At 41.0% G+C, this 12,463-nt stretch overlaps 1 protein-coding gene across 1 annotated transcript in view; it reads right to left on the reverse strand.

The window, feature by feature from the left end:
• The window catches only part of cyfip1 (cytoplasmic FMR1 interacting protein 1), a 30,325-nt gene extending 19,464 nt beyond the window's left edge, over positions 1-10,861 (reverse strand). Inside the window, exons 1-4 of the mRNA XM_079349671.1 lie at positions 10,491-10,861; positions 1,243-1,363; positions 1,047-1,136; positions 618-695 (exon numbers count right to left, since the gene is read on the reverse strand). Of these exons, the coding sequence (XP_079205797.1) occupies positions 618-695; positions 1,047-1,136; positions 1,243-1,359 (285 nt within the window). The 5' untranslated portion in view covers positions 1,360-1,363; positions 10,491-10,861. The remainder of the gene's footprint in view (positions 1-617; positions 696-1,046; positions 1,137-1,242; positions 1,364-10,490) is intronic.
• Positions 10,862-12,463: the final 1,602 nt, after the last annotated feature.

Raw genomic sequence — 12,463 nt, forward strand, 5'->3', positions numbered from 1 at the left:
GTCTTATTACATTTGACAAAAGATTTGTTTCATTGGTCCAGAAATAATAATAATAATAATAATAATAATAATAATACATTTTATTTGTAAGTGCTTTTACAGATGCTCAAAGGCACTTTACATATGAAAATCACACAATATACAGTTAATAACAGCAAAAGACAGCATGAAACAGAAAAACAGAAGCAAAAAAAAAAAGGTTATGTATTAAAAGCGAATTTAAAAAGGTGAGTTTTGAGCATGGTCTTATATGAACAGAAAAATAATTAGAAATAAAGTATAAAAGCTAAAGAATTATTATTGTGTCTGTTTATCTGTCTAATCTTTGCGTCACATGAAGGGCGATGATCACTGTTGGAAATGAACTGACATGTTCGATTGTTATTGTGTTGTTTTCCATCAAACACACAAAAAGCACTGGGCTGTTATTAGCCTCCATGTTGATCAGTAGAACCATGAAAGATTCAGGATCAGGATTATAGAAACCCGATCTGATTATCGTCTGAATCTCTCAACAAACAGAAGACAGCTGCTGATGGACTAAACGCTACGTTCAGCTTTGTATGAGGTGATTTAATGAAGTCATGTAAGTGAAGACGCGTTAGCCGTGTGGTTACCTGAGGTATTGCACGTGAGCAGCTCCTCCAGGTGTACAGCATGATGGCGTACTCCTGCCCCTCTTCCAACATCTCGTTCTAGTTCAACAAATGAAACCCAACAATCACATCACACAACCCAAACACTGAACTCAAGACATACAATGAATAGGGACGACTGAGTGGGTGGCCATTGAGGAGCGTGAGTTATTCAGGCCGGCCATACAAAGTGCTGTTTGGTCCAAGCTCACAGTAATTACCCCTCACTAATTAGACAAAAGACTGAAGCTCCCGTTTGTCCCGCTGCCTGCTCCGCCACCACGCATCCACTTCACAACAAGCGTTTGACCCCATTCTCATAACTTTTGTTTTTGTCCCCCCATCAAGTCGTCCCAGAGGAGAGAGAGGGAGCGGATGTTAAAAAAGGAGGCTGTGAGCCTCAAGTCGTACCATGCTGGAGTGAACGGTGGCCTGCTCGATGTACCGGGCGATGCCAGTGACGAAGGCATTGCGGTCCTCGAAGTTGGTGTTGAAGTTGGGCTGTGAGAAAGAAGGGCACATTTTATAACCACTCTCTTCTTCTCTCCTGTCCGTCGACATGATAACACGTGGTGTGTGAGGGAGGAGCACGACTGAAGACACTCACCTGGAACATGACCGAGGAGGGGAGAGGCTCGATGCATGGTTGCTGGTCGGGCAGCGGCAGCTCCTCCAGCAGATCCACGTTTGACAGAGCGTCCTCTAAAGTCACCGTGGACGCCATGGCGCTGGAAAGAACAAAAAAGAAGCACGATTATGACGAGCTTACGTCCACGCACGAGCGAAATCAAATGACAGCTCAAATAGAAGAGATAAAAGAAGAAATACTTGACGCTGAGGGGAAAAAAAAGATGGATTAAAAAAATGTAGTTGGAGGATGGGTAAAAGAAAAGTCAACTAAATTTCATCCCAATAATCCCCAACGAACGTATAAGCTGATGCAGCTGAAGACAAAGCAACCCGCTGCGGCTCCAAAAGACACTCCCTGAGTGCTTTAGCTTCTCAGCTGTGAAAAGAGTCCAAAGAGTTCAGCAATAATCCCCGTGCTATCAGGGTATTTGTGATTGCTGGAATATTCCGGCAGGTGACTGCTCAAAGCTTTAACGGTGCATTCATGGTCTTCCCAACACGGGTTTCATTGTAAGGTCACCAAATTCACGAGATCCCCGGAGTATTGAGAGAATTCAAGCATTTCCCTTTTGTGATGTAACCATCAAGGTCGGTGCTGAATCACGGCCTCGGCATCGCTGCAACACGTGCACTTTTTTTGCTTGCAAACCTGGTTCCTGCATCACACCAATGGCGTTCATGCATATTCATTTTTCTACACTTGGTACATGTGTAAACGTGCTCAAATGGATCTACTCCATGAAGCGTGGTTGAGAATTGGACAGTGGTTTACAAATGAAGTCATATGTGACTTTATCTTTCCATGTGCAGGCAGCTGCTCGGAGCCACAGGCAAACTTTAAAAGACAGCGTGTAACATTTAACACTGACAGCAGAAAACCTTATTTCCCTGAGGGAACCGTCCCAAAGGATTAATAAAGTTCCTATCTATCTATCTATCTATCTATCTATCTATCTATCTATCTGTATAGTTTTCTGAACATTTAAAAATACCGTTTTAGCACATTTTTATGCCTTCATTGGAGGGACGGGAAAGCGGTCAGAGACGGAAATCGGGGGGGGGGGGGGGGGGCCAATTGCAGAAAGGGAGCCACAGGCCGGACTCGAACCCGGGCCGCCCATGTTGAGGACTGTAGCCTCCACACATACCCACTTGAAGGTGGATATGCTGTTGAGATAAAAAAGAAAAAACATTGTGGCATATATAAACTGCTGGCATGTCTGCTCGTGCTAATCATGAGACAGAAGAGATGATAATTGTGTCTAGATGTGGACTGGAGATTACATTTCCAAGCGGCCCTGATGACCTTTTATTAAATGTCTTGTTAACTGAATATTTTCAGCTTTATTGAAAAACAGGAGTTTTTAAATGACCAGTTGGTGGTCATATGTTGGCTCAGGTTTATAGCCTATCAATCTATGTTGTTATTGTTCCACTGTTGATAGAGGCTGTTCATTTGATTCGTTAGTAATTGTAATTTTTTATTATTATTATGTTATTGGAAGGGGGGCCCCAAAATAAAATCCAGCTTAGGGCTCCCTGCGTGCGCTCCAACCACTGCACAACCAGCGACCCCTGTTTGATGAACAGTGGTTGGAGGGACCACCCCCGTCCCCCCCCGTACATTTTTGCCCCAGCAGACACGAGAAGCACCACTGAGGCAGTAAAGTGGAGTCGTTGAGCTTATTTTCAGAATGAGACTCATTGCAGTGCAGACTCATTCTGCAGGCAATAATGATTGTTATCAGGGATTCACCCAAAAGTGACACTCAGTTTCCTTTATGCAGATACAGCAAGCGTAACAAACTCAACAGCCACCAGAAAGCTCATGATGAACGCTGTCTACAACATGAATCAGATGCAAATAGATCAGTGCTGTATTATTAAGTGATAGGCTTCGTTCTGCACGCTCACTGTGCTGCTGACTACAGACATTCAGACGTCACTGAACAATCAAAAATCCTACTGTAATCAGAATGGGCAGAGTCAAACAATCCGCAGCGACTGACGACGAAAACAAAGAGCCGGCAGTGGCTGTGGACGCAGGACTCAAGGTCAGAGAAGGTCACTGAGCTGCTGTTATGTGGAGAGGAGCTGGAAGGCTCGGTGTATCGACCCCGGTCTTTGTCAGCTCCGTTGAGATGTTTGAAGGTCGGTTATGGTTCACTCTCTCACCGCCGGCTGTGAACAACTCCATCAAATCAACTGAAGTTGAATAAACATTTTCAAGCTCAATCGATTATGTCAGTCATGTCTGGCAGGTTTTTTAGATGTCTGATTTCTTTGCCCTTGAAACGACCTCTGTCTTTAAAAATGTTGCTCAAACCTGCCTTTCTTGTGGACGGATTACTCTTCTGAAAAGTAGCTGGGAAAAATCTCAGTCTGAATATGTATTCACCATACTGTTTCCACAGTCCCACCCAATGACTCATGGGATTTGTGGTTGTTGAGCGAGGCTGTGCAGCAGAGTAAACTACAAATTATTTATCCATGATTAGCTGATGTGATAAATGTGAGAAGATCAAACTAAAAGACAGAGAATCTATCAGAGCAGAAGAAAGATCGCCCTTCCAGTAATACTGATTCAAATATGATGGTATTCTGCTCTTTACCTTTAAACAATGAGGATGAAAAGCTTTATTAGTCGTTGTGGCGGCTTTAAGATTCTTTACATTAAAAAGGAAGAGTGTGCGACTTCTTGAGCCGGTAGATGTCGCTCTTGAGCTCCAGCATGAAACCAAAACAAGCTGCTGTTTGGAGACACCTGCGCTCACCTCCAGTGACGCTCCTTCAACACCCCCCTCCACTCACGTTCACACGATTAGACTTTTAATTTAGAACGCAACATAAAAACACCGTTAAGCTTAAGCGGCGAGCTAAATTGTCCTTTACTCGAGCTGCCTGTGGTCTACATCGCTGTGTTAGCAAGCTAATGTTAGCACACTTTGGTTAACTCGTAGCTTCATATTGCACATAATGATACGCTATGACGGTGATCTAAAAACACTTACATGACATCCAAATTAGCAGAGACTTATTTTGTCTTTACAGAAGAGGTGCATCAATCGACTTTTTTATCAGTTCTTATCTGATAGCGGTATTTTTTTTAACCATAATTAATATCGTTATTAATGTTGTTGGTGTTATGTGTACGGCTGCACACTCATGAAACATGGCATTGCTTCTGTTATTGAAAAAGAGAAAGAAGAAACATGTAAATTAACGTTGGGCTGGCTTCACATGCACACAGGAATCGGCAGTGAGCTGTTTTCATCTCGTCTGAACGTCGTCATGGAGACGATACGTGGAGCACTTCCTGCAGTTCAGGTCTGTCTGTCTGTGATCTGTCTTCAACATGGACGTGGATTGATGCCATCAATCTGAAGATCCTGATTTAAGATCGGACCTGTCTCGTCTCTACTGTACAGCACTCAAGTGAATACACCGCCTCGCTTGATGCTTTTAAAGTGGAAACACTGAATGTCGCTTTATATCTTTGGACAGGACGCATTTCATCTTTTCTGTACTTCAGCTGAATGAAGTTCAAATTGCCCACTCGTTTTTTTTTGTTGTTGTTTTTTTAGTTACTGTATTTCAAGTTTTTCAGAGAAATTGATTTTGTATATTTTTACCACACACACACACACACACACACACACACACACACACACACACACACACACACACACACACACACACACACACACACACACACACACACACACACACACACACACACACACACACACACACACACACACACACACACACACACACACACACACACACACACACACACACACACACACACACACACACACACGAGCAGAGTTGCAGTCTGAAAAGGGCTCCTGATTAAAAAAAAAAAAAAGAGAGATTCTATTCCAGGGAATTTATCATCATGCACAACAAAGATGATTTGAGCTTTGGGTGAAGATATTACTAGAAACGACCTCCAGCATACATAAAGCTTATCAGAAGGCCGGATGGATTTATCCATCAAAGATATCACTGCAGAAACCAACACTTCAAACAAAATATTTTTTCTGATCTTATTTTGATGAGTTGGTGATACTTGCACTCTATATTTTGCTTCTTGGCTCACAGGAGATGCACACGTATGCTTGAACATATTACTGTACATGAAGAAGCTGCCCCCTGATTGGCTGATTACATATTGACACACCACATGTGGATGTGAACACACTCAGAGTTCACACTTCTAAATCACAGAGACGCTTTTATTTGAGGTCGTATATGTGGGAGTTCAGTGGCCGGCTCCGACAGATTTTCAAGTTGATCAACTGTATGGGATTAAAAATAGGTGTGGTAAGTTGTGTAATGCCGTTTCTGAGAGAGGAGGAAGTCAGATGGGAAGTTGTGCATCTATGCAAAACTGTTTTGAGAACTCGGCTCATTAATGACTTTGTGTCTTTTTATAGAGTAAAGAACTGAAGCGCAAACAGCCAAGTAAGCAACAAATGAAGGACGGAGAGGGAAGTATGAATCCCAGACACCCAGAGCATGTGATGCACTTTAGTTTACAGTGAACGACTCAACTAGGACTTTAACACTGAAAGTCATAAACAGAAAGGACACACACACACACACACACACACACACACACACCTCTGCATTCATTCAAACAATGCATTGTTGTATTTAGATACTGGAAGAAAAAAAAAACAATTAACTTTGATAAGAGTTTAAGGTAAAGCAGGCTGAACTGTTGTCGAGCCTCTTGGTCAACCTTCACTGAAGAGAAACCACTACCATTAAAATAGGGAACTGTGGTGGTTTGTGCTTTAGTGCACAGTTCCTGTTAAGACTAAATGAGGAGCTGTCTCCTCTGATAAGAGCCAGAACAAAAGACAAAGAAGTAAGGCCAGAGCTGCCTGCCTCTTTAAGTCTTCAGCCTGTTAGTCCTTACGCACCCTGCAGAGGTATCGCAGGTGTTTGTAGGACTCCCACATTAATGACACAGTAAGGAGCTTAAACCAGAATCCAGCAGGTAACCCAGTGTGCACAGCAGGAGGGGAAACAATACACAGACTGAGAGTCAACCGGTGACAGTAACAGTAACTATTCACACTGCTGTTTCAATGTGCCGTATTTACACCACAGTGACGTTTCACTTCTACTCTCAATGCGCCTCATTCACCGATATGTGCGTGGAAATGTTCTTAATCTGTGCAGAAAATAACAGCATGCACAAAATCAACGTCAGATTCATGACACTTGGCACCAGCCAATGTTGTTCTCACCACAACGTGTCTGTCAATCAAAAAACCGTCATGCACGTGTCTGCATCCTGCAACCCGCATACGACCACGCCCACATCTCCCCATATGAGGGGATCCGATTGGGGTATCAGGATGAGAGTGGCGATGTAGAAACAAGTAGAAGATGCAAGGGATTAACCCAAAAATAAAAATACTAGCACTAAGACTACTACTAAAAAATACCCCAAAGGTTAAAAAAATAAATCAGAGCGATGTGTCCACATAGTTGCAGCAATTCTGTACGTGCACTGGCGTCCGGGAATCAGCTGATCAGTCATTCATCAAACTCTTCAAACGCTTTGACGATCTGACACGCTCTCCTCTGAAGGCAGCAGCTGCGTTTTCTTTGAGTACGACTGGATCGGGTCACTACATGCCAAGCGGTCCAATGCTAGAAATCTGCAATAACTAAAGTTATTAATAAACATTTTTAAAGTATTTAAAGTAACTCAACCTGACATAAGTGTATCAAAGCTAGCAAAAAGTGTTAGCCAAATAGCAAATAGACAGCTAGCCAAAGGTAACTAAAAACATTTGGAATAATGATCTAAAATAAACAGTTAACAATTGAAATAGTTACTTAAAACTATTGGATAAACACTTGTGAAAGTTAGCTAATAATAACTGAAAAAGAAAACAAGATAAATGCCTTCAAACAGATACATTTTAAAATGATATTTACATGAAAACAGAATCAAGTTTGTCTTTCAGGAGTGTGGAGGCAGACTAGAGAAAAACCACAACAGCCCAGAAGGTTCTGCCACCTGAATCAAACACCCCCCCATCATCATCATGATGTTTTAACCACTAAATAATGTGAAGAGTGCATACCTGGAGACCCCTGCTAATACATTATATCCAGTGACCTTTAGGTCAGTTAGTGTGCAAACAGCAGCAGAAACAATGGCTGCTACAGTTTTGTTTTCAATAACACTCGATCGGCCTTTTGAGGGTTTGATCGAGCTGATGACACTTTTTGCACATATGCAAACTGTCGGTGCTTAAACGCCACATCACACCTTTAAACTTCACAGCAGCAAAGAGAGAGAGAGAGGAAGCTGTCTTATTCCAAAGTGAGAACTAAAGCTGAAAACAACAATCAAAGGCCTGCACAGTATGTACCAACACCAACACCATCATCATCATCATCATCATCATCATCACATGTGTGTCGAGGGTGAGGTGTGAAATCGTACCAATCTCGCTTTTATTCCACAGAATATCACAGTTTCTACTTCCTGTTAAATAACTCTGACAGTCTATCTTGAGACTACCTGATTGTTGCCCCTTGTTGTATATTATATATTATTATTATTATTATTATATTATAAAATGTAAATAAAAAGACAACTCTGACAGTCAACAGTTTTTCTCTGAGAGATTTCTAACAGAAGATTCAGCTGTGGCTCTCTGAGGTGTCACATCTTAATGCAAACTTAATTATGAGGAAAATCTCAATCTCAGCCTGGACTTGATTTGTAGAATCCAGTTTTTACATTCACCAGGACTGACAACAGCACTTCTTTGGACGCACTACAAACCGTAGCTGAAAAGCCTCGATCTCACAAAGACATTTTTTAGACTTCAAGAGCTCCAACATGAGACCTCGAGACAAGAGCTAAAAATAAAAAGCTGTTAGATTGAGTGACCAATTTACATTTGAAGCCTTTAAAAGAGCTTTTATGAATATATTTTTGGTCAAAATGAATGAGAGAGAGAGAGAGAGGGAGGGAGGGAGGGAGGGACATGGATAACCACGACTCAGCTTCATTATATTCAGAGAATATTTCAGGAAGAAATGATACCAGCCGAAAGTAGAATAACACAAAGCCACAATCTGAAACATCAACAGATGTGGTTTAGCTCACACTATCTCCTTGCCTCATCATCACCCTCCTTCCTTTCCTCATTTCCTCCACATTGACATTGATAACTGACTAATAAGTACTAAACAGACAAAAGTACTAAACGTTGTTAAGCAATAATTTAAGTGTCTGACTTTTACTCTAAAGTTTATTTTAGAATAAATACAAGTAGCAGAAATGTCAAAGACACTGCTTGAAATTAGAGAGCATACCCACCAATTAGATTCTGTCATTTATAAGCTGTGATAAACTTGTTTTTGAAATAAGCAAACAGCAGCAGTGTGGTTTTATTGGTCCGTGTCAGGATGGTCTGATTTGGTCGAATGTTTGGAAACCCCTCTGAGTTAACTCAGGACATCAGAGGATGTTTAAAGCCAGGCTAACTCAGGACATCAGAGGATGTTTAAAGCCAGGCTAACTCTAACGTCCTCCCTACTTGTTACTAAAATAGGGATAACACTGATGGTGGTGCAGTGGAAACGGTTCCTGGTTCAAATCCTTGACGGACAGGAGCCTCTCTGTGCGGAGCGGGTGATACGTGGGTTCTCTCTGACTCCTCGATTGGTGAGTCTGTATAGTGTGTGTGTCTCTATACGTCAGCCCTGTGATTGACTGGCAAACAGCTCTGGGTGTACCTCGCCTCTCGCCCAATGACAGCAGGGATGGACTCCAGCCGCCCCCCCGGGACCCCAAACGGGAACGGTTATATCGATAATGATGATTGGATCCTTCACGTTTTTTTTCTCGGCACCCAATTTCTTGCAGGTTTTTTCCCCTCCAGTACAAACAGACCAAGTAATAATAATCCAGAAAGAAAGCTACTTAAAATTCTTTCTTCTTTCTCGCTGGCATCGATCCGAAGCCGACTCTGTATCGACTGATTTTCCCTCACAAAACAGCAATTCTGATGTGTAATCTTGGGTATCTACATTTGTCCACATCCTTCGACATGTGGCCAGGAGAATGATCACACTATCACGGCTCAAACCACTTAGCACCACCCTCCACTAATGTCGAGAGATGTTACAGAAAGTGTACTTCATGGAAAAAACAACAGCAAACCTTCATGTAAAGGTTTCAAAAGGCTCCTGAAACTAAATGTAAATTACTGATTAGATAAAAGATCAGTTCATGTGTTTTTGTCTGTGTTTGGGCATATATAGACGTGTGTGAAAATTATACACATCACATGATTATAAACGTTATTTTCTGTAAAACAGTCGCACCCACTTTTTTTGAGTGTAATTGATAAATCTCATTTTGTGTGGATGTTGATCAATGAATTTGAATTAACAAGTTTCCAAATTGTGAATTATTCTTCTCATTTTCTTTGCTGGGCTTTCTCTTAAAAAAAAGTTAGTTGTGTGGATAAAAAAAAACGTGCATAACTCTGAATTTAGTTTATTTAATTTAAGTGTTTAAAAATTATATTAGTTCAAAACGTGTTTATGATGGACAGGTTTTCAAATGGATGGAAAAAAAGATATTTTACTGACTGAGCAGTGAAGGCAACACCAGGAGGAGGGTGGAAGGGATAAAGTGAGGTTCCTGAACACAACATTTCTTCCAAAAGTAACAAATATGAGCAAATAGTTTGACACGTGAGAGCTGATACAAATAATAATTATTTTTTTTTAAAGCTAATATCCTACAGTGGTTGACACACCTGGTGGCAACATGTTCCCTCAACTCTAAATCAGTGACAATTCCTGCAAAAAAGCTCATGTTGAATTTTAGGTTAAAACTCAGGTTACAACTTTGAGTAAAAGTGGGAATGTGAACATGTAAGTCTCCCTGCTCCGAGCTGTGGCCTGAGATTAGTCCCAGCTCGGGGCCTGTGCTGCAGGAAAAAAATGGCTTTGCACTGCGACAAGCCTTTTTAACCTCATTTTAAGCTATGATAACTCCACATTGAAATAAGTGTTTATTTATGAGCGGACAAAGACTAAAAAAAGAAGCAGAGTTAGGACGGCTACACCCAAAAGGCAAAGCTGCTCCTCTATGTGTGTGTGTGTGTGTGTGTGTGTGTGTGTTAGCTCACACAGAAACTAAACTTCTCGATCAATCGGTGGACTCACCGGAGTTGTTGACGGTCAGAAAAGGAAAACTTGTGTGTTTTGTAAAAGCGGGACTAATTCAGCGCCATTTAACCCTCCAGCGACTCCCCAAAATCCACTTTTAAGAAGTCCTCCTTAATTCGAAGTTTTTTCTTTTTCTTCCTCTGTCGTCGGCCGGAGGAATCTCTCTCTCCTCGGTTCGGTGTTATTATCATGGGCGGGGGAAGAGAAGCCGAGCAGGGAGTTCCTGTCCCTCAAACAGGGAAACTCAACAGGAAACTCACAGCTCACAGCTGCGGTGCTCACCTTCCTCCACTAGCGGGCAGGAAAGCGGGATAAGAGAGGGAGAAAAGGTGGAGGAATGTACAGTAACAACCGACCTGCTGCCCCCACCCACCCACCAGGTATGTATGGAGGGTGATTAGTGCCACAACAGGCTCCCCTTCCCCCCCACCAAATCAGGCTGCACACAGCACTGACCTGCCTGCACAAAACTCTTCAAACAAGTAAAAAAATAATATAAGTTACCTTTTTTCTCCCCATTGTTTCACATAAACAAAATTTCAAAACAAAAAAAAATTCCCAAATTGTCTTGAATCACACACTCATTGGAGTTGATAGATAGATAGATAGATAGATAGATAGATAGATAGATAGATAGATAGATAGATAGATAGATAGATAGATAGATAGATAGATAGATAGATAGATAGATAGATAGATAGATAGATAGATAGATCTTTGAGCTAAGCGGAGAAACCCTGAGCCTCGATGGGGCACCTACACAGGAAGTTTTAAATGTAAACATGCAACTTTAAACAGGTGATTGAAAAGAAAAGATTTCTCTGTAGTTGTCCGTGGATAGCAGTGCTGATCTACTAACCTCTCTGAGTGAACTCTGAGATAAACGAGGCTAATGGGATGACTCTAATCTCACGCTTTACTACACTCACTGAACAGAAAATAGAAAGTCAACACCGTCTGGAGTTCTTCTAGGTTAAGCGTTAACCCCCTTTTAACCACATGTGCAAATCATGTGCAATGTGCACTTATGAACCAACAGGTTCAGATAATAAAACCGATTCCACCCGACGTAACATTGGACCTGCTTTTATAAAATAAAGAGAGGTTAGACTGCAGAACAGGTTTCAAGAGCGATGCAGAGCTGGCTAAACACTGAAGCTTCCTTGGCAACCAAAGGTGTCAGCTTCATATGGAAAAGGATGCAGACCTAAGATCTTCAATTATTTGAATTTTAAATGCTACGTGTCCAAATTACATATTGCTTCTTTAAAAACATAAAAACCTAGATTAGCAATTGACAGCTCGTGTTTGTTTTTTTTTACTGTATTTGAAATTAGTGTAACCTGTTAAGTGCAAAACATAACATTTCCTTCTATTCAGGAAATTTATTTAACATGGACGAAAAAACTTAAGGTTAAAACACAAAGTTACAAATCTGATAATTGTTTAACATTCATTTAAATGCATGAATATTGGCGTGCACACTTAATTTAATGTAACATATTTTTGAACCTTGTGATTTTTTTCATTTTCCTCCATACCAGAGATGTTCTGACATAAACATGGCCGAGAAACCATTCACATCGCAATTCAAGATCAAAATGGAGTCCAACTAGGACTTTAGACATAACTTTGAACTCTCTCATACTCGTTGTTCTCCAAAGATCTTCCTGAAATCTTTCCTTAGCTTCACACTTTTCATTTGCACAACAATTAAGCGTAGAGTTAAATGTTCTCAGACGAGTTTTTTCTTATTAGCAGCTTCGTAGTTTATTGATATAAACTCAAGTTCAAGTTGTGCAACATCTGATGGGCTGTAATATCCTGTGCCGACATCAACACTGTTTCATATAATTTGTTTATTCTATTTATGGTACAATAATAATATAATGGTATAATAGTACAAAAATGGTATAAGTTACAGAATAGGGACTAAGATAAAAGAATAAGATAAAAGAACACAGAGGGGG

The sequence above is a fragment of the Symphodus melops genome, assembly GCF_947650265.1.
Source record: "Symphodus melops genome assembly, chromosome: 8".
Lineage (NCBI taxonomy): Eukaryota > Metazoa > Chordata > Actinopteri > Labriformes > Labridae > Symphodus > Symphodus melops.